Here is a 23585-nt window from a genome sequence, read left to right on the forward strand (position 1 = left end):
GTGGGAGCTTCCACTAGTCTCAGGACCCTAAATTTCTGCTACTGAAAAACTTTTAGGCCTTAAAGCCTAGTATGACTGCCAAAACCCAATACTTAAAGTATTTACTCCATCTTATTAAAACCCTTTGAGCTTCTTCATCGATTTTTAAACCAAAGACTGGAAGCTTCCCAGCCTGAGAATGGGAACAGTCACACCTCAGGCTTCAATTGCTTCTGGTAAGATTATACACAAAGTGTATTGTACAACAAACTTAAGTATCCATCTCGCATGGAAAAAAATACAGAGGAAAAAAAAGTAATTGGCAGGTGCCTAACTAACTCTAGCATGTGGCACTACTTCAGGCACAACTGGTTCCTAGTGCTGGCTTTGTACATTAATGAAATGAGCTGGCTTCCTTCTGTGGCCTTAGTTTTAGGTATTTACCTGTGCTCATGCATTTCAAGTAAGTTGTCAGTTCCCTGAGGCAGCTCTATTGTCTGCATTATTTTTGGAGCTGAGGAAGATCTACCAGAGAGAAAATTGGACACTAAATTGATGTTTATTAGGACACTTACTAGAGCAATAAAACATTTTTTTGTTTTGTTTTAAAAGTTGCATCATGCTCTATTAACAGCATATCTTAGAAGTTGCTTTCCAGACAAAGTAGTATAAGATAATTAGCATTGTACTTTGCTATGCCTCACAGATAAGACAGTTAAAACAGGACTATGTATTGAAAGTACAGAAGAGTTTCCCAGTGAGATGCTAGTATCAGTAAGGTAGGTCAAAGAACTGCATCTTTACTTAATGAGAGACTTACCCAGACCATATAATTTTTAGTTTCATTTAAAAGGGTTTTTTTTTAAATGCTGCTCTGATTACACTAAGGGAATACTTTAATGAGAGCCTAGCTAATGTAGTTTTTTGATTACAGAAATACTTTTTTTGTCTATATGACAGTGTGAGTGATAAAAATTAAAAAAAAAAAACAAAAACAAAACCACAACTATTCGCCCCTTGCATACACAAGCCATCCAGAAGTTCATAATGATCATCTTTTTTATAACCTATGTATCTGTATTGCTGTGATCTACCTTTGTACTGATTTATATTTCTTTCCCTTGAGTCAAAAGAATCAGAGACATGGATACTAAAACCTCATGGAAACAACTGACAGTCTGTATCCTAAACAGTGGTGCCAGTCTACATTAGAATTGCTAATACATTGAGCCCAAGATCATATTTGTAATACCCATCTCCAGTTTGTTTCCCTAAAAAACTTACTTTGTGAGTCAAGGAGTTTTTGGTTTCTTTGTGAAACCAAAACCTTATTTTCCACCTCAGGGAAATAAGGTTTCTCATTTCTCATTTAAGGACAAGCTGCACAAACTGTCAAGACATTCTTCCTCATCTCCCCCATACTTTATCTGTCTGTATGAGTACTTTTGCTTTCACACCTAATGTCACTAATAACCCACAATACATACACAGTCACATGCTGGCATCTAATATCAGGAAGCTAAGTGTTAGATAATATGTCACACTCCATTACGTGATACCATTAAACAAAAGCAGAAACGTCACTGTAAGTTTCTCTCAAAATTGATTGATTTTTGTGAAATTCTAGGAGTTCGTTTCTTGAGCAACATTTTCAATGATACAGACTACACCTCCTTTCATAACTTAATGTCTTTATTATTTTAAAGCAGCACAGTTTGTAGTACAAGTGGGTTGCATCTTTTCCATCTATGTGAAATTAAGAAAACTAGTATTTTCAGATGGAGAAGCCTACCTGGAGTGCTGAAGATAAAGCAGAAATTTACTGGAAAAGCAGGTTTGCTAAATAGCATGTTCACATGAGAGTGACAGTCTAGCCCTTGCTTTAAGTGACTGCTAGTTTGCATTGTAATGTTTTATTACAAGGTGCAAGGAATATATCCTATTCATCAGTAAATAGGAAACTTCTAAAAAAAAAAAAAGATTTTCTGTCCCATAGAGAAACAATGGTGGGCTGCTAGAGTTCCCAGATAAGATTTTACTAGTGCAGATTCCCACAGTAGCAGCCTTTTTGACTATGAAGGAAGCAAATATCACAGTACTATGATAGGAAACAAATTCAGTGCCATTGGTTTGAATAGGTGTCATTCAAAATCTTTGGTGAAAGCTGGTTACGTGCTTTCCTTGCAAGACTTCTACACTTGTAATCCAAGAGATTGCAGAGAAAATACTAACACAAGGAACTGCAGTAAACAAAGTGTTTCACTCTGCAGAGAAAATATTAACTCTGCAGTATTCCTCATACGGTTTCTAAAATAATAATTGATCAAGCATTAGGTAATTTCTGCAAAATCTGTTTAAAGTTTTATCAGTATTTGCACAGAAATGATCACAGGGTTCATTTTATTTTTTGTGGGAAACATTATCATTTTTATTCCTCAACTGATTTCCATGTTGGTTCCTCTGTGACATTTTCATCATTCATTACCCTGATACAGAAACTGGACTGTTTCTTTTAGACTGAAGTATCAAAAGGTACTTGATTCAAGCAAGTACCATGCTTTCCAGAAGTCTGCAACATACCTACATTCTGGTCAATTTAAGACCTGATTAAACACAATCAATAAAAATGCAATAGTTGCTTGGCAACAGAAATCATTATAAAGATTAGCATTTCATTGTGCACACAGGTATCCCAAGAACTGACCCTTATCTCATCTTGATTCATAAAAGTTTATACTGGCTCAGTTTATGTTAGCTAGAGAGTTTTCTGGAGAAGTACCATCACTAACAACCAAGATGCTGGTGCTAGGGCAGTGAGAAACACTGCTTTATGAAGTGGCTCATATGGGTATAAATATGCTTATGTGCTTGACCGGTGATGGCATGGTCTTTGTCAGTATACCACTGTGGGAAAGAAAAATACAGAGAACATTAGTTCTACCTACATCTAAATGATATGTCAAACATGGTAAGACATAAAAACATGCAGACATTTAAAATTATCCCAGCTTGAGGCTAATTCAGCATAGAAGCAAAGACATGATGGTGGGAGGAACCTGCTATGACACTTTTGTCCCTGCTTTGCGTGTGGGATACACCATCTATTCATGCTAAACATACAAAATGAATACATGGCTCATCCACATGCATGGTAGATGCAGCTCCTCAGTTTCAACAGGTGCCTGATCTCTGCATCCTGTAAAGCCCTGCAAGTTTGTCTGAAGGACAACCATGCACTGGTGCATTTGGCTTCCTTCTGTACTTTATCCTTTTCAGCACTGCTCCCCAGGGGCTGGGAGGAGGTAGGAAAGGAAGAGCTTGCACCTTTAAGAGTTTCCATGTACAGCCTAAGATGCAGCACGTAACTACTTGACTTGCCAGTTCAATAGAGAAACACCAAAAGTGATGGACAGATTATCTTGGATTTAGCTGAAGTTAACCTTTCCTTATATCCTGTCTGTAAGGTACTATTCATTGGACTCTGGGTATATGCAAAGATTGGGATTGGCTTGGCTGTTTGTCTGAGAACACAAAAAATTTTAAAAAATGAAAGGTTAGGTGAACAGGGTCAAATATGAGAAGGAGTTGCTTTACAATTGTTTCTTGTACAGAAGATACATGGGTGCATTATGTTAAAATTTCAGTTACTGAACATGAAATGCAAGTATGTGAACTTTCATTTAAGATGGCAATTGATTTATACCTAACAACAGGGTGCTTTTGCTATTATTCTCGTAATACAAACCCATTTGTATGATGATAAACAAAATAGAAGCGTACCATTGCCTGAAAATCCACTTCAGCATCAACAAGAGCTTTGGAAATCTGCGCTGCTTGCTGAAAGTGAACATTATCTGAAAAGTGGAAGAAAGAGAGGAAAAAGGTAAACAAAAATTGCTTCTGTACTACTCTGGGGGAAAGGCAAAACAACGAACACAGAAGACTCCCCAGCACTGCTGACTGAAACACAAATTAGTTGCAGAAAGCAGTATTATTTTATTGACGTAAATGTAACAGCCTTGCCCCTTCATGCTTTTGTTTTGTCAGTAGTAGAATTGTGAACCTGTCTGTAATACTAAAATGTCTAATTAACTGCAACTCACCATCTGCTGTTCCATGAATAAGGAGATATTCAACTTCCTTGAATTTTTCAGCTCTGGCCATTACTGTTGAACTCTGAAATTAAAGAAAAGCAAAAAAAAGAAAAAAGGTGCTATTTGTTAGAAGATGATTTGCTACCAACTGACTTTGATTCCTGTTGACACAGTCTGGGGTCCTTCAGATAAAAAACAACCACCCCTGCTCCCCGCCCCCCCCAAGCAGCGCATTCACGTATCCAACAGCACTGTGCGCGCACTCAAGCTATTCTGCACCGGTCTGCAATTATTACCAAGGGTTATGTCTGCAAAGTAACCGGCAATTCCAGAGGGGAAGAGTTTTGTGAGCAAGACAGATACACATTTAATGCTTTGCTAACATGTTGTTAGCCTGCAGCACACCACTTGCCATAGGTTTCCTGTGCGACTGCAGACAAGTTAAAAAAGTGTTGCCATGGCAACAGTGCACCCTGTGATAGCGAGGAGTAGGTAGCGCAGAGCCGACATGCGTTACCTTCCCCACCACAGTGTACACTACGGTTTACCTGTAGGTAAGTCAACAGAGCTAGTATTTCATCAGTCTCAAGTAAAAATGCCTGACAAGAAGTTTGAAACTATGCTCTCCCCCAAATATGATACAGAAATGCCCGAAGGAAAAAACCACTAGACCAAATCTATAAATAGAAGTCAAGCTACACTTTGGGAAGTGAAACACAATACAGTGATGAAAAAAATAATCTGCAACTAAGATTAATCAAGAAACTTAAAACAGAGTAACAACATATTCGCTAGAACCTACTAACCACCTGGCTTGCTACTGTGACTAGGTACTAAAGAATGAGGAAAGTAGGCATTGCATGTAAGATCTTTAATTTGGGCAAGGAAAGGGAATAGGATGGTGTTCTGCCTGGGAAGATGAAAAGGGACAAAACAAGACATTTTAGGCTTGATAAGACAACCAGCATAATGGGACAAAAATACGTTGAATGAAATTTCCTTCTATTAGCAACATTACAGGGGTTTTCTGCTGAAAATGACTGAATCCCTGGGGGAGTTTTCTCTGTATTACAGCAACTTAAAAGCTACTATGGCAAGGAAAAAATAGTAAAAATTAGGAACAAAAGAATGTGGTGTTTTGGTTTTTTCCTCCCCCACTTTGTACTAAAGCTGTATGCTTGCACAGGGATTTGCATTTAGTACCCCCAAAAAGTCAAATACATTATACTACCAAGACACAGAAGTGTTCTGATTTCCTTACATCTCTTATACACTCATGAATCTTTAAAAGCAAGTGTAAATATTAAATTCCTTTTGTTATGGCAGAACAGTGTACCACAACCCTCTCATAAGTGAAATGAGTTCTTTGTAGTTATTCAACCAAATTTAAAAAACAAGTTCAGCAGAGGAAAAAAACACCCTCCAATCCGTAACATTGTAATCACCCTCTTTTGATGTGAAAGGCTGCAGAGCACCAGAAATCCCATCTAATATATGGAAATGCATGCACGCTGGAAGCATGACACTATCCATTGAAACGAGCTGGTATCATGGAGTAAGAATAGATAGGTACGAGAGTGCCAAAATCTGGAGAGAGGACTTGGATTCAGTGAGGAGCATTTGTACAGCACCCGACCAAAAGAACAATTCAGAAAGTAATGACCCAGTGATATAGAAAAAAAGAAACAAAGAAAAAGAAGCAGGCAATATCCTTTGAGTGAATCATTTTCCACATGTGCAGAATGGGACTTGATAGATCACCTTTATAAGCTTTCTTGCAGCAAATCAGTGCTGGTTTAAGGGACAGCACACCTCCTGCAAGTGGAAGCCTGACTTGAGCTACACTTCTGAGAACTCGACTTTCCAAAAGCAGTTTTAGAAAAAGGATGTCACTATTTTTCCCCTCTAAGCAATAAACAAAATAAAGCTATTTGTAAAATACTTCCGAAAGAAGGAATACACAAAAGAGATATTTTCTCAGGGTTTTTTTGCCACTTGCAAGTGATGTCTCACTTGCTGTACCCATACTCCACACGAAGAGTCCCTTCCCTAAAACGTGCTTTAAGGACACAGTACTTTTGCCAAAAAAGAAGGTTGCGAGATAGCGAGCAATCTGATGTTAGGCACAGTTACCGCACAAAGCAACAGCTACATCAGCTGAACAACCCTCAAGTGGACAGCAAATAAATACCATTTGATTTACCCCTTCTGTTTCACAGTTACACTGCCGGGACAAAGGTTCTGAAAAGGTAATGTGTACAAGTACTGAGAATTAGGCCCTGCTGAGTGTAACTGGCTTTTGTAAAGATCACACAGCAGTCAACATTTTATCAGCACTCCACAAACAAGTTAAGGTTTGGCTGGAACTGAAGGTCTCTCTCCCTTTAGCATATTCTCAGATAATAGAACAAATGTCAAATCAGTACAAGATGGCATATTTACAAAATTGTACCCTGTTTTGCATAACCTAATGATGCAGCAGTTCTTCTTAAGGACTGAACATTTCAAATCTGCTAGAAAAAGATTGCCAAATCTATGACTGTTTCAAACACTTGCCAAAAGCATATCAAATTCAGAGTGAACTGCAAAACACTCTTCTCACAAGTTGAACAGTCTCTTCGGTATGCTTTACACGGCTACTGCATCTGACCTCTAGAGCTCTGCCCTGATTTAGTCTCAAGTCTTTTACATCAGGGACATTTCTTCCTGGGCAGACAGCTTCTCTGCCATTCAGCCTAGCATCCCTACACAATTATATTGGGAACTCCACCCATGCTTGCTCCTTTCTTTTACAAAGCTCTAATTTTTAATAGTTCACAACTACCTTAAAAGGCACTGATCACACCTAATTAGTCTACTTACAGGAGTGCGAGTCATCCCTCAGACTTGACTCTTGGCAAAGAGTATTTAACATCTCAGATTCTCTTCCTTCAATAAATGTGAAACCTAACATCACAGTAATACAAAGGTAGGGTGTACCCCTCTTACCACAACTAGTTTCTTGAGTATATATTCACAGTCATTAATAATACTCTCTGCATTAGGAAGGCGCCTAGCAGCATGCATCTTCTCTAAGCAGGCGTGTACACAGTCCCATTTCTTTTAAATTAGGGCACACAGTACAGAGTTTATGCAATCTTTCACTTTTCAAGCCAGCTTTATAGCGGATGCAGTAGGATAGAGAATATATGATGCAGCATGCAAACCTGACAGTACAAAGTTAACAGTTCAAAAATGCTTTAACAGCTTCAGCTAGGAGAGCTTTCAGTACATGTTTTACATTTACTTGCTAAAAAACATTCAGTTCAGAAAACAGCTCTCATCAGCGATAAGGGGCCAGGAGGCTGGCTATTAGGAGTGGGACATTGAACAAAGGGGCTGTAAGCCAGGAACATGCTGGGCTGAAGTCAGTAAGGGTCTTCAGCAACAACAAAATCCCACAACCCTTCCATCGACACTACATGAAAAGCAACAAACTCACTTCTCGAACTACCTCACCCCTCCAGGTTTATATGGAAAAGTAAATTCCAAGTAATACATTATTTGGGGCTTTTAACAACAAACGAGGACTTAAACTGCATTTTCCTATCTCTAGGAGCAGCAGTGAAGTGTGACAGTCTGATCTGTGCAGCTACCCCTCCTCCATCCAGCCACCATTCTCCCCAATTAGTCCTCCGAGTAACACATTTGAAACCTTTAGCTCTTTGGTACTGGCAGTTTCAACGTGGCCATTGCCAGCAATGGATACTGTGCCAAGAAAATCCGACTCCTGGCTTGAAAGGATTAAACAGTCCTCTGTTGCCATCTGTGCTGTGAAGCTGGTGAATGACTTTGTGCACCCAGAGCGTTAACGTTCGTTCTGCACGACGACAGTAACTTCTATTTACACTGCTACCTCGCAGACCTCCTACTGTTCCCACTGCCTTAAAGAAACACATTTGGAAAAAGGCAGGCGGGCGGCTGCAGGCTGCTGGTCAGTCCCCGTGGGCCCGAGCAGCTCGCTGGTTAGAAGAGGCAGACGCAGTACCAACTCTTCCAGCAGTCACTACCATTGTCCTCAATTTTGACCAGATCATCTGATATAGCAGGTGACAAAACTAGGTTACTGTACTGATGTGTCAAAACAGACCATATATGTATGTATTTACATGTTTTACCATACTCTTAAATTGATGCAACAACCCCCACCCTTTTTTCCCCCATGACGCTTATTTTTTTAATGCATCAAGACACAATCAGTGCTAAACTGTCTTCTAGCCTGTTTACCAACCCAAACACAGAGAATGCCCCGTCTCTTTTCCTCTAACACTCATGTTTGGTTCCAGCATCACCATGGCTGAACACCTCTATGAAACAACCCAATAACCAGGGCACAAAGAAGTACTCCTCAGATCCCTCACAGTTCTCCAATAGCCACTGTATTTCCACCTAGATCTGAGATTTAACAAAACCTTACAGAAGGCTTGGGGTGCTCTGCCCTATGCCCAGCTACCTGTGACTTCAAAAAGCCCTTGTGGCAACAAAAAGCAGCTGGCACACAGAAGAGCAAGTCAAACAATTCATCATGCCATAAGGAGGACAAACAACCTACAGGTATGTTGGTCCCATCAGAACACCTGGAAATCCCCTCACTTCTGGGCAAACATTTGTCATTTTAGACACCACCTTGGACACCCTGTGTTCGTGGAGATGGGGCCAAAATTCCAGCCCTGACACTGCTGGCTCTCAGTTGGTCTGCAATTTGTTTAATATGATCACAGTACAGACAGACTTCCCTACCTGTCAAAGTTTCCTACTATTTAGGAGGTTTTGCTTTCCCTGAAAAAATCTTGCAGATTCCTAAAGCAAGAAAGTTCACACAATACCCATTTTTTTAGAATTACATTTCAGAAAGAACTGGAGTACATTTGTTGTGGTGGAAATGTTGTTTAAGATAAAGCATAGTTTGCCCACGAGCATATTAAATTTTAAAACAAATTTGTTTCTTGGTGATTAAAATAAAACAGTTTTTACAGCTTGTTTTACAGTCTGCAAAGTAGCCAAATGGAACTGAATGTAAAAAAAAAAAAACCAACAAAAAACCCAACACACCAAACAAACAACAGAAAACCCACACCATACAGCAAGGAGTAACTGCCTCATGCAAATCCAAATGCATGAGACTACAGCCTCTAAAAGCACAATGCAACAGTTATAGCTGGAAAGAAGAAACAAACTTATTTCTTCCCATGGAGAAGGAACTAGACTGTATAAAGAAAAATAGAGTGGTTTAGAAAAGAAACAACACACTTCAGAAAATGAAATAAAGTTATTTTCTTACATTATAGTTGTTCAGATTATCACTTGCGATGGGAAGGCCCATGTATCGCTCTGTGTATATTGAATCTGTAATTAAAAAACAAAACAAAAAACCAGAATATGCTACTTAATTTTCAGTCTGTCTGTCTACCAGAAATTTTACCCACTGATATGAAAAATAAGAATGCATACTGGAAATGTAAAAAAAAAAAAAAAAAAAAAGATTAAAAAAAAGATAAAAACAGGTTTTCCACAATGAGGCGTGTAGGTAACCATCATTATTCAGAATATTTAATCTTCTTGTTGCCATGGACACCTGAATGCTGAATATTAATAAAGTACTTTGTGTCAATGTTACCTTATTGTTATTCTTTCTGTAATCCTAAGAAAATTACTGAAAATCTTGCAGTAAATGACTAGCATTTGAAAAAAATCTTAGATATTTTATCTAAATGTTTACTACTAAAAATCTGTAAAATGAAAATGTAGCACTAGATTAGGACTCAGTTTGGCTCTATGTTATATATAGTCAAAATCAAGTATCTCTGATTTTCCACATATTTTTCAGCATTATATCATATTACTTTTTTTGCAGATTTGCTGCTTTATTTTAAGCCATACAAATCACACTGTTGCCATATTCTAATGTCCATTTGACTTCTCATCAGCATTGTCGCACTGTTTTTTTTGATGTTGAATATGCATGCCTCCATAACCCTTTCCTTTAGCTAATCAACTAAAAGTGGGATTTTAGAGATCCTGATCTTTATTAAAAAAATACTTCCTGCCATACTGTAATCTTCATGTCCAAAACATTATGAAAACATCCCTATGTCCTCAATGGAATACTGCTAATACCTGGCAGTATGATTTGATCTGTTGAATTAGCCAGAGCACATAATATGTTATTATACAGCCTCTGTGCTAGTTGCAGAATGATAAGTTATGCCTTATTTAGCAGAGGTTTGCCAGGAAAAGCTTTCCCTTGAATGTTTTTGGAGAAATCAAAACCAGAAAAATGTCAAAATGTGGTCATGTTGTACCAACACATACTATATTTTTAACAGTATATAATTTTTTTAATCTGGGAGGAGGGCCCCTATAACTGTATTTATAGCCTCATGCAACTACAGCCTTATACACTATAAGCTTGAAGCACGTACAGAATTGTCCACTTGTTCAGGTTTTCCTCACATCAAGCTATTCTTAATTAGATTTATAAAATCCAAATTTTACACTCTAAAAGGAAAAAAAAAACTGAAGGCAATTCAAATCCTGTTCTGTTACTCTGAGAGAGTAAATTACAATGCAAGTTCAATGTTAAGCCTCACAGTTCATCCTTAGAAGTGAAGTAACATTCTGAAGAAGCCAAGTCTAATAGCAATGCATTTCTGACACACAGTACTGGTCTCAGAACATGTGTCAGCTTTGGAAAGCAAACACAGGCACATTACAGTAATACTACAAATATTACAATAATTTAGCCTTCATTAAAGGTTAGAGAGATTACCTGGAATTGTGGATCTGACACTTCAAAATGGGAAGTAAAATTTAGGGAATTGGTTTAATTCCGAAATGCAGTACTCACGAGTTCATAAAAACAGACCAAGTGGCATTTACGTGGCATCTAGTAGATAATCAAAGTTCTGCGCTATGAATCAACACTTTGCAGCATGTGCACTGCAAGACATATGGGAATCCTTGTAACGAGGAAGCCATCACATACCATAATATTGCCAACGTGACACGGGGGCAACCGCTATTCCACACTTGAACACGCCGCTTCCAGAGCCAAGCACCATGGAGGTCACATATCCCCCATAAGACTGAGAAGAAAACATTGCTGTTATTTTAGTTGGGAAGAAAAGGATGGGGCCCATCTGCTAAACGGTTCATCAGACATTTATAGGCTCAGCGTTTTTCATATTAATGAACTCCATTCTGAATTTAGGTCAGATCTCACCCAGCCTGCTCAGTGGGGGAAACAGGCATCAAACAGCGCGTGGCAGCTGTGGCGCTGATGAATGAGAACTTGCTGGGGAAAAGGGGCCCAAATGCCGCTGAACTGTGACTCAGCTAAGGATGACAGTGTTTGGTAGCACCGTAGGCAGCAGCGAAAGACAGGAAACAAGACACTGCTGAACCGCTGTGTCCCTCTCCGTGCTGGGGGAGTGGGCGGAAGCAGAGCTCGGGCCCACAACGCGCCTGATGAGTAGTTGCACCAGGGCATCCGAAAATTTACAACTCCCTCAGAGCAGGCCTACGGCAGCTCACTTGCTAACTCTCCTCCAAAGCGTCAAGAGCGAGACTGTGACTGGGGAGCGAAGGATCTTCTGCTGAGCCTGTGGGAGGAACTGTGCAGCAACACACTCCTTGCTGTGCGCAGAAAATTCACTCGCAGTCTAGCCTGATACACAGATGAGTACGTATCCGACACACTCGAGTATCCAGGCGGCAAGATACCTAAACAATGTCACCGACTGCCCAAATGACTGCCCTCGCTACAGTTCGAAGGGGTTATTTAGGAAAATGTGCCCACCCACATTCAAAAAGAAGAGCAATTTTTGGATCTCGTTCCTGTCTGGAAACCAGATTACAGGCAAATGGAACTGTATCTCAGTTCAAAGCCCATTGCTCCAACGTCAATACTTAGGCCCTCCCAATGGGATCAGCAAAGTAATGCAGGTACTTAGTAATTAAACCCATGTAAAAGTATGTTGCCTAACCTGGTCACTGTAAAGATATTACTGCCGAACGTATGGCAAACAAAATTAATGTACGTAGTCACAGGCTGACAATGAGACACCGACAATCTGAAAACTCGAGAGGTAAAGAAAATCTGTTTGCCCACAGGTTCAGCATCCAGGATGCATAACCCCAACCTAGCTCCAAAGAGGACTGCTCTTCAACTATTCATCCCGAAGCTCGTAAGGAGTAAGATCGGAATGCATTAAGTCCTCCATTTCTGTAGAAAGAATTCCGCTCCCACTGAAGTTAATACTACTACACTTGATTTCATACAAGAGAGAGATGTTTATCCCCACAAGAAAAGCTACTAAAGGCACCATCATCATCATCTTGCCATCGAGCAATTTATTCACTGGTGCCTGTCACCAGCAGTGACCAAATTGCAGCTAGCAATTTAATTCAAGAGCCTGCATGCAATCCTGCATATACTTAAACATAGTATGCTTAAACAGAGCATGCAAGAATATGCCCCGTGACACCAGAAAAAACAGGGCAACAGCACGCTGGGACAGAGCAATGTTCAGAGTCCAAATCAAACAGATATCACTAACACTACATACGCACTTGGCCTTGCAGCTGAGGGGGTATGTATATGCTATTAAACACTCCCCTCTACTGTGACAGGTTTTAAAGAAACATCAAAGTCAGAGAAATCTGGGCTCTGGTTGGAAGTACTACTGAAATAAAATATAGCCAAGCACAACAATATAGCAGATTTAGATATTTTCAGGCTGCTAGTAAAAACACAACAACCATGCCACGCAGCTGGTTCACATATAGTTTTACATCTTTTTTTTTTTAAATTAGTCATCCAACTAATATAAAGAGACACCAGTGAATATATACTTGGATTTTTTTTTTTTTTAAATACTGGTTCATTTTGTACATAGGAACTTGGCAGTATCCCTTTAAATTGTTTTTAATCCCGCTAGTTGTCCTAATTTGTGTTTCAAAGGCTCCTGAATGCTTGCAAAGGGACAATGCATACAGGCACTTGCGAGATGTACTTCATCAGTTCAGTCACTGGACTGTGCCATGACCCCAGAGGTGCCTCACACTAAGTACTCCAGCACCTCACACACACGGCAGCACAACAAATAGTTGTTACAATTAAATAATAAGCCAACCAAACTTATTTGAGTACTTACCCAACCCCAAATAGCTATTCTGTCCTTATCAACGAAGTTCATTTCAGAAAATTTTCTAAAAGCAAACAGAATAATTAAATGCTTAATGGATTGCACTTATCTGCCATTATACAGACGTGCCTATTTTCCATCATGTCTGCCTCTTTCTATTGCACAAATAAGCATTTCCCACTTCATCACAGCGACTGCGTATGAAAACATACAATACTTCAGGCACATGTGTCTAAGAAATTCAGAAAAACATCTGTGCATGTGAAAAACCAAAACCTGGACGGTCTGTAAAAGCCCTCAAGCCATGCTCACTGACATTTGTACTGTATTAGGTTAGATTTCACCACCTGCCTTGCCTTTTTTTTTTTTGTCCCTTTTTTTTTTTTTTAAAAGAGGAGCATCACTCACATTGGCGCAGTAAGGGACAGGCTGACACCTGTAAATCCAGTCAGGGTTTTAAAAAAAAAGATTCTGAACTGCTATTTCCTTAAACTCCTTAACATGTTAAAATCCCAAAAAGCAAACCCCGTAAGATCACTTCTTTGTGATTCGAGAGATTCATACTGACATCGTTCGGTTTAGTGAGGTTCTACAAGCATAAACCAAGTGACAAAGATGAACTCCGATGTAAAGGCTGAGTAGTTCATACAACTAACTCGGTCACAGCAGAAACTTGCAAAAAGCTTGGAGTAAAACTTCCAGCTCCAAGTTCCCTGGTAGCATGCTCTTCTACTAATGTGACAGCTATCACCTCTATAAAACCAGGGATATGGTAAATTTGTTATTTCAGCATTAACTCTTCTCTCTTTTTAAGGATAAAATGATGGTTGGCCCATAAATGACACACTTCACCATACAAAAATTAATGTAGAATTTAGTTATGTGTTTGCCAGTAATTTCAAGATGACCATTCAAAACCTTCACCTTTTTTTCCCCTAGACAATAAGCACAGAAAAGAAGGAGCAGGTGTTGACCGTTTCACTGTAGCTCACCTGGCTGCTGCTATCTGATCTTCCACTTCATACGTTCCCAGCCTTCGGTTTATTGCGTGCATAATTTTATCCCCTTGGTATCCACTTCCTCTGCCATCAAAGCTGGCCACAATGATCTGCTCGGTGCTTGCAAGGTAAGTAGCCCAGCTGATCCGGAAGGCATAATCTACTTTCTGACTACAGGGCCCTGCGTACCTGGGTGAAAAGTGCCACAGAATTCAGGCATTTACTTTCCATGTATTCTTGCATCAAGCATTTGAAATACAATTATTGGTGACAATTTTCAGCCACTAAAGAAGGGTACACTTTTAAATTAAACTGAGCAAACAAGAAAAGCATCACTGACTGACTCCAAACTGCTGCTCTGCCTGGACACAAAAAGCAATATGCTTTTTTAAAACTTCAACTGTTAATCAAGAAAGCAAACTGGATTTTATTTGTTTTATTGTTTTCTGCTCTAATAAGAAACTTTCATTATTTTGTCTTTCAGCAGCTTATCCAAATTCCAAAACAAATTCTTTTTTGTGTTGGCATGTCTAGCCATCTAAGTTTCAAAGAGATGCTCTTTAACGATTTCTGTTCCATTTACCCATTATTTATTTGGTTAAAGTCTGAAATCAACAAACAGCCTTCATTTGGGAAAATGAAAAAAACCTTTTTCTGCATTTTTAGTGTCTCATCAGTGTTCCCTACAGTTTAAACTATTTCTTGTGCAGGCTGAGAAAAAGGAAGCAAAACTGTAATTATAACTTTTTTTTTTTTTAATATTCGGAAGCACTTGAGCACTACGAAATCATACTCTAAGTGCCTGGATGGTAAAATTCTGTTTGCACTGCTCTTCTCTAGCCACTGTTCAACAGACTAAGAATGGAAGGGTGGCTCTTATGGCTCTATAACCCATTTTTCCAGGTTTTAAAAGCAAGGAAAAAACTAATAGGAATTCTCTATATTAAGCTTTGTTCCTATACACTATGGATCCTGACACTGCTGAAGGAATTTCTGCTATCAAGATCACCATGAAGCAGAGGTGATCCTGACAAAGGCGCAGGTAAGTCAATAAAAGTAGAATCAAAACCAAAATAAGTCTTAACAAGCACAGGGCACTGACTGCTCATTAAAACGTTCAATGGGCATATCAAGAAGTATTACAGTGCTACCAAATTACATTATATAAAGATGTATCCAACAATTAACAGCTAGTTTCCTTGTCAGCTTTTCATAAAAAGAGGAAAAGGTTAACATTTCTATTTTAATGAATAGCTAAATTTTAGTAATTTCCAGTTAGAAGAAAACATACCAGCATGAACAGAAGTGCTTGAGGAAGAATGGACCAAACAGCACGTGCTCATGGTCTTGAATTTATGAAAAAAACAGCAAATGCAATCCTGACCACAGGATGCCATTTGCCAACACCAGCTGACAGTCAAAATATCACAGAGAAAATGCAACGTCACACTCACTACTTCAGCTTTAGGATACACAGCTTATTCAAGGTTTCATTCTGGAATGTAATTTCATTGAATATTATTCCTAATGAACTCTAAGAGCAGAGAAGGAGGTAAGCTAACGCTAACATCCTGACTTTTAAATGAGATACATTCTGTATCTGCCTGTCACCAGCAAAATATGTGGTTGTTAAGCATTACATCATCTTATAGTACAGGATTCTATCACAAATTAGGATACACCTCATTTTTTCATTCCCTCTTAAAACTACTTCAAGAAGTAATTAGAAAACATGCCAGTTTTGTGTTTCTTGATCTTACTAAGAGCATTTGAAATAGATTAAAGTGATTATTAACACAACATTGCCATGTAACTCGAAGACTTACACATCAAGGAGCAGAGGGTACTTCTTTGATGAATCGAAATGGGGAGGCAATATCATTTGATACCACAGGTCTAATAGTAAAAAGAGTTTGACTTAGGTCAGTTCTCCGTGAAATAATTTGACATGCATTGCAATTCATAAAAGAGCACATTTGAGTCACCCCCTAAAAATTAAAAAGCAGTTTCATCTGAACTGTCCTAATATATACAGGTAAAAGTTCCTAGCTAATCTAGTATTTTTTTTTATGTTTTACAGCTAAGTTAGCAGAAAGTCTGGAACTGGAATGTCTACAATAATAATAATAAAATTTGGGGACTCAACATGCTGTCTCGTAACATTATTCTACATGATAAGCTTACGTGTAAAACTTGGTAAGTCTCTACAGTGGTAAATCTGACACTAGCTCAAAAATGTTTCTCTACTCAAATTTCTCTCCTAGCACTAAAAAGAAATTTTAAATATTTTGAACCTGTCGGATAGGCTTTGCATGCCAGTTTGTAAAGCATCCCAGCAACATATCCAAATACCTATCGTTTCTCAAGCAACACTGATTCCGGTTCCATCCATGTTACTCTTTCCACCCAGGTTGGCTGAGAGTTAGCTGAACATTTTAAATGCACACCATGTAAGTTTTGCAAACCAATTGGCTCAATTGTTCACAATTAAACAATTGTTGTTTAACTGAATTTTAAAAGAACTGATGCTGCAAAGGAAGCATGAAGCAATGCTGATGGACTGCACCGCAGTGACAGCCAGAGTGCAAGTCTTACAGAAATTTGTCCAGGTGTGAATATGCAAGACATCAAAACACTGAAAAATTAACAATCTAAATTGAACACATGAAAACACTAATTTTATTTTTTTGCATAATCTGTGTACTCTATAGTCACGGGAGTGGATTTCTTCTTTGATAACATACATGGATTTGTGAGCAGACTTGGAACTTGAAGTAGGACTACATAAATGGATTTATTCCTCCTATTTGTGACATTAAAAATAGATTCCCCTTACCCAAAAACTTTTACCCTGAAGAGATGAAGTAGTAAGAACAAAGAGGAATAAAAAGATGAATATACAACTGATAGCATGAAGAACATCTTTAAACCTCCATCTTGCCTGGAAGATTTCATCTTTAGCCCTAGTAAAAATGTGACAGGAATAAAAGACAGAAAACACAAAGATAAAGAGAGTTATTATATAAATAAGGTAACAGTGGAAGGAGGGAGGCATCAAAAAAACCAGTTAACAATGACTTGAAAGAACTCAATACAGTTTGTAAAATATAATTCCATTAAGAATATTCATTCATCTTCTCAAAAGGAAGTTTGTCATGAAGAGAAAAGCTAGTAGCAAAGACTGGAGCAAGAACAGTTTAGACAGGTACCAGGCCTCCAACTGCCAGTCTATCTGATGTTCCTCAGCCTAGGAGCACACCAAGAAAACTTCTGTACCCAGATGTGCAAATTCAGAGGAGCACCACTAGCAAAGCATTAGCAGTTCATTTTCTAGCATTTCGTTCTAGTCTGTATTCACAGGTTTATGTAGTCTTGGAGGGTGAACGTGCTTTTAAGAATGTGATTATTCAATCCAAGTATTCCCCTACACAAAGTCAAAGGTGGTCTTGTAGAAATGTAGCCTAAATGATTTTGCAAGCTTTTCCGTTTAGGTTCTGTGTCTGTTTTTTGATAATAACTGAACTTCTCCTCCACTGTTCCAACCTGCTAACAGAAACTAAAGGGACTTGTACCTGTAAATTAAGACCTAGTTGAATTTATAATTTCAACAATGCTTAAGAGCTTTGTGCCCCATCACCCATTCCTCTTATTTATTTAATGTGGTGTTAGGGAGTTCTGTTTTTCAGGTAATTATCAAGGAAAAAAGGAGTTAAGCCACTTCATCATGAAAATATCAAGATACCACACTAGGGAAGAAGCATATTTTAGATAAGAATATTTTGGGATTTCAGAAAAAAACAATGTTTGGAGATGTCAAAAAAAAAAAAATCTTGTCTTTCCTCTAAGTGCTGAATAACTGCAATGATCCCCAGTACACCCATCTTTTAGGTCATTCTTTTCAGCAGGAGATCTTGAAGCACTTGGTGAAAGGGGGAGAGAAAGGTAAAACATGTTTTTGAACTTACTGTGTCCACCTACACTAATGGAGTCAATTTTTTTTGAAGGCATCTGAATATCTTTCAATGAGTTTTCCAGTTCAGTGTTATTTTCCAAGTATCTGAGGACTAAATAACAGACTTAGTAAGAGTCAAAGATTAAATACATTATTTTGAAATGCATTGTTCTGTAATTATGAACCACTTTAAAAATTCAATGTGAGATGATGGCAACCTACACTGCAGTCTTAGTTTACTGCAATTTTTGTTTCTCCTCTCAGATTCAATGTTTACGATATAGTTTTCCTTCAGTAATTTAGTAACCAGAAAGCTGGTTTCCCCGTTTTTCATCTAAACGCAATTTCAGAAAAACTAAACAACTATCCAGGAAATAAGTGATACATTACTCACTGTTTTCTAGCACAATGTAAAATAATATTAAGTAAGCTATGAATAAGCATATGCCAAGCTATATTATTTATTCTTCTGGTTAACTATACTAAAGTAATTATCTGAAACTAAATTTACACTTTAGAACTGACATTATTATACTAAGCAATGAGAACAAAATTAAAATAAATTTACAGTGCAATTTTCTGGCTCAACACAAATTATATTTTAAGACAATCCCATACCTTGATCATCACTGCTTCTGTGCAGAGTAGATACGGGCAGGCCAGGACCTGTTAATAGAGCACAAAACCTTCGTGTTTGCATGCTGTCTCAAAACACAAGCCTTGTAAAAGAACTGAAAGTGGGTGAATCATAAAAGCTTGGAACCCCTTTCCCTCCAGTCTGCACAGCTGGATTTTAAGTTAGTAGGGCCCAAACTCAAGCCACAGGATCCCATAAAAATGCTGAAGAATTAAACTTCCACTCTTTAGCAAAGTCTACCCATCGGTTGTGGACCATGGTTTGGAAATCAGTAAGCCTTGTCACGGAGACCACAGCAGTCTTCTTCAAACAACTGTTTTTACAACCTGACAGGACAATTTCCTCTCTGCTGTCTGTCTGTCCTTCTAGCCCATAGATCAAGGAAGACCTTAGCATCTTAGAAAACAACATACATTTCAATTTAAGGGAAACTTTAGAGAAGATTTTGTTTTTCCCATCCTTTGATTAATTTATACCTTGTACTATCTAGCAGAAGCACTTACAGGTCAGAGACAGACTACAGTCCCACTGCTGAACTTATGGTTATGTTCATTGGATTTTTTGAACAGCACTATCTACCTTAATTTTATTCCCACACATAGAACACTTCTCTTTACCCAGTCTGTTGTTCGCCTTGCTCTGAATTCCTTCTACGGACAAAGCTCCCCATACACCTCTTGAGGAGATGCACAGCAGACGGGAGTGTTTTGCACCTCTTCCAGGTGCACTGATAGATAGAACCATCAAATTTTATCCTTGTAATTTTTGCCAAGGTGCTTTTGAGCCTAGGAGGGAGTATGTTTTTCCACTGCCAATGCATTTATCCAACGATATCAACACATATCATTGTTACGCAGTGCATATCAAGATCTTGATGGAGTGAACTTCCCCACCCAACTAATCAGTGAGTCATGTTTATGTCAATTAATTCCGGATATACTCACCACGACAATCTAGCTGATAATACTGTGCGTCTTTGCTGAAGGACACAGAATAATACTGGCATCTTTCTTTATTCAGATCACAGCTAACACATTTAGTAGAAATTGGACTGCTTTCCAAGAGCACTCTGCAAAGTAGACGAGCTTCATTTCAGAGATTGAAGACTTTTTTTTTTTTTTTTAAAAACTATGCTAAACAAATGTATGCTTTTTAAATGAGATGACCGAATGAAATATGCTAAAATTCAGGAGTAAAGTCCTTATTGACTTAAAAAGTAGAGAAAGCAGACTTTAACATTTGGAGTTCAATTAATACTGGAACTGTAATTGTAGCAAAAAAAAAAAAGGCATGAGAGGTTTTATTTAGGGGTTTGTTGCTTGAGGATTGGTTGTTTCTTTTCACAATTCCCCTTTATTAACTAAATTTACAGAAAAATATTTGTTTTTACAGTTTATACTCCTACACTAATTTTAATTAAATATCCTATTTAGGATCCCACATTAGACTATAAACATCCTAATCTTTTTATTTTGCAATGCTTGTTCTTAAAATTTATTTTTCATTAATAAATAGTTTACTCATACTGCAGCAAAAATTTCTTACTTATAAAGATTTCTTCCTCCTGGCATTCCACCGTTTTCATTACTAATGTAGTATCTATGAAAGCAAAACATACTGGTTTTGGTAAAATGCTTACAGTACCTTACAATATTTAAAGGATTATCTTACATGCTTAGACGAGATTTTTAATGAGTTAAATGACACCTCCTCCCTCTTCTCCCTCCCTGCTTGCTTGGACCCTTGTTACTAGCCCTCCTGATACGAATCAGTACCTTAATTACAATACTTACAAAAAGTTATTTGTTACAGCTTCTATGCTGATTACTTCCCATTTTCCTGTAGTAATAGGTACTGGAGCCTGGAGGGGAAAAAAAGGCAAGGCAAAAAAGTAGAACATGAAGCTCCTCAATCACCAGGAGAAATGCAAGTCAGCAGTGACTGTCCTACACCTTAGTGCTTACCTGTGAGCTATTTATGTAATGGATGTGCTTGTAACCCGCTGTATTGCTGAAGACTTTGTAGTAGGTAGCATTGTCGGGTGCAAAGTGAGGGACAGATGGCTGAAACTTGAACACAAGAGAGATGTCTATTAAAGCAAACAACAGAACTCCAAAACCAAAATAATAAATTTAGGTTTTCATATCTCTAAACAGGAGTTTCAATACTTAAAACAATGCATCACTGAACGTACAGCAAAATTTTTGCCTACTGACTTAGTAGGTAGAGCCTGTAGCCACTACCCTAAAAGTAAACATACTAAAATATTTCCTTGCTCCTTAAGCAGCAGAATTTCCTGAGTATTAGCACTGGTAATGACCAATGTCCACTCCCACCTCCGTTGAATCTGAAGTCCTAGAGGTGTTCCTGGTTTCCTACCATTTTACGAAAAAATATGTGCATCCACTTTTAAAGTCACTGTTTTATTCTGTCTAATGCCAACATGCAGCTGTAACGTACAGCAATGTAAACATTGCAAATACATGTTTTCCCTGAATTTTGCATTTTAAAACATGTATTTGTGAAAAGACTCTTTGAACTCTTAATTTTTTTTTTTTTTTTTTTAGTTTCACAGTGAAAAATTTCCCCTCTTTTTCAAAGAAAACAAGCTGCTTTGCAAGAGGAAATTTTTCTAGTAAGTAGGTGATTACAGGATGCCAGAGAACCCAAACTGGAATGATATTTTCATGAAGGAACTACCCATTTATCAACTGGGAGTGACGGAAATGAATGGATTCCTTCTGACTGTCATTTGGATGTGCTCCACACGGTAGAGAGAAAAACAGAAGAACGAAATTGAGCTGAATGAAATAAAAGTTATTTCTGTGATACATGTCCAAAACATCTAAACGTTAATTAGCCAACTGACAAAACACAGTATCTCTGAGATGTTATACCCATTTTTGAAATGGAAAGTGAAACAGAAAGATGAAGTGACTCGCCTCCGGTCACTCACTAAGCAACGACAGAACTTGAGTCTCCCTAACCCACGTGCTCCAGTCCAGACAATCTCTCCTTCCCTAGCAATATTTTTGCAAAAAAATAACCTGGCAAATATTTTGCTGGCTTCTCCCTTATCACAGTCTTGCTTTTTCAAAGTGTGACTTTCCTTCAACTCAACTGGCAAGCTCTAACTTAGATCATGACCTGGAAGCCTTATGCAGTAACACAGGCTTTTCTGAGCATTCTTAGATTAAGTATAATTTCATCTCTATTTTTGGAAAAAAGAAAAAAAACACTATAGATGTATACAAAGAGAGAAGTATATGTCTATATTTTACACACATATATAATTCACTTAAGTTTGTATATACAGTTATATGAATTGTATATACATATATATGTGTATATATACATCTCATATATATATATGTTTTTTTAAAAATATATATATTAAAAAAACCTATCCCTTATCAGTCAAGTGTCATTTTATCATCCCTAAGTAGATAAGAATAAAAGAAAGGAATAAACAGACCTTTCCTATCCCCTCTTCAATCCTCCCTACTTTCTACTCCCTTCTCAAACCCAGGAATCATACAGTGAGATTATCTTTTTCTTCCAACAGCTCCTAAGATGTGGGTTGTCTCTTTAAAAGAAACAAAAAACCAACAACCTAGTTTAATGGCACAGACTCGCATTTTGCCCTCTCATTTTGCACAACTGTTTACAAAGTCTGCAGCTTGATCATCACATTGTCTAATTGTGAAGCCTTTGCTGCAGAGAAGCAAAATGTGTCAGCGTTAAGGCCTTCCTTTCCATATCAAATTTGACAGCAGGTGGGTTGATCTCTCATCTTCATACTGCGGATGATTTCATCCCTGCTGTTGCCTCCCTCTTTGCATTTCTTTAAACTTTCATTTTTGACTTCAAAAGTGAATTAGTGACTAAAGCATAATCAGTGTGTGGAAAATGCGGGAGTGGAAAGTGTACTCTGTGTTCTCATCAAAAACTCTGAAACTCATTTCTCCCTCCAAGTCTGAACTTTTGCATCTCTGCTTCACTTCCCCCAGATCTTCTGTGTAGTTCATTAGGTGCCTACTCTCTACCATGTACAAAAGGACTGAGAGGCAGCTTGGAAAGCATGATGCAGACAGTAGCGATGGGTTTGGCAGAAGTGCATGAAAATTTTAATCTGGTCAGTTACACGCATCTTGTCCCCAGTTCTCTCCAATGGATATTTTGGGTGGGGGAAAATAGATAAATAAATAAAACCCCAGGGCGGAACCTGTAATGGTTTGCTGCAACCTGAAAAGCCAGAGGTGACTTCTGGCCTCCATGCCTCTCCTCCAATTGTTCCTATAACAATTCAAAGGTTATAGGATACACTTCTTAATACATTTTATCCCTTAGATCATTCTGGAGGTGGCAGGAAGACTGGAAAGCAGCCAAACCAGCATAGCTGACAGCTCCCCCAGAACAAAGGGAATTCTGAATCCTGGCTCCTGCACCCCTCTATCTACCGCTACCAAAGCACTAGGTCAGCATTAAAAAGGAGTCTGGAAGGAGCACTCTGCTTTTTGGCAAGCTGAGCACGATGCAGGGGTCCCAGAGGACGCAGGTACAGCTCCAGCCACGCTGCACGGTCAGCCCAGCCTGGGAGTTCAGAACCCCATACCCACAAAAGCTCAAAACTGGGAGCGGGGTGGCATAGCGGCTCCATTTCAGACCGTTTTTTCCTACACATGTAAAATGCAACAAGTGAGTAGATCAGACCTGCACACAAGAGGCACTGCAACCGGC

At 38.4% G+C, this 23585-nt stretch overlaps 1 protein-coding gene across 1 annotated transcript in view; it reads right to left on the bottom strand.

The window, feature by feature from the left end:
- Positions 1–1675: 1675 nt before the first annotated feature.
- The window catches only part of DPP4 (dipeptidyl peptidase 4), a 41394-nt gene continuing 19484 nt past the window's right edge, over positions 1676–23585 (bottom strand). The window contains exons 13-26 of the mRNA XM_072874092.1: positions 20810–20914; positions 20639–20706; positions 20391–20444; positions 19790–19914; positions 18827–18874; positions 18222–18320; positions 16083–16152; positions 14251–14445; positions 13268–13322; positions 11098–11197; positions 9394–9458; positions 4083–4155; positions 3760–3833; positions 1676–2883 (exon numbers count right to left, since the gene is read on the bottom strand). Of these exons, the coding sequence (XP_072730193.1) occupies positions 2785–2883; positions 3760–3833; positions 4083–4155; positions 9394–9458; positions 11098–11197; positions 13268–13322; positions 14251–14445; positions 16083–16152; positions 18222–18320; positions 18827–18874; positions 19790–19914; positions 20391–20444; positions 20639–20706; positions 20810–20914 (1230 nt within the window). The 3' untranslated portion in view covers positions 1676–2784. The remainder of the gene's footprint in view (positions 2884–3759; positions 3834–4082; positions 4156–9393; positions 9459–11097; positions 11198–13267; positions 13323–14250; positions 14446–16082; positions 16153–18221; positions 18321–18826; positions 18875–19789; positions 19915–20390; positions 20445–20638; positions 20707–20809; positions 20915–23585) is intronic.

Source organism: Ciconia boyciana, chromosome 10, assembly GCF_034638445.1.
Source record: "Ciconia boyciana chromosome 10, ASM3463844v1, whole genome shotgun sequence".
Lineage (NCBI taxonomy): Eukaryota > Metazoa > Chordata > Aves > Ciconiiformes > Ciconiidae > Ciconia > Ciconia boyciana.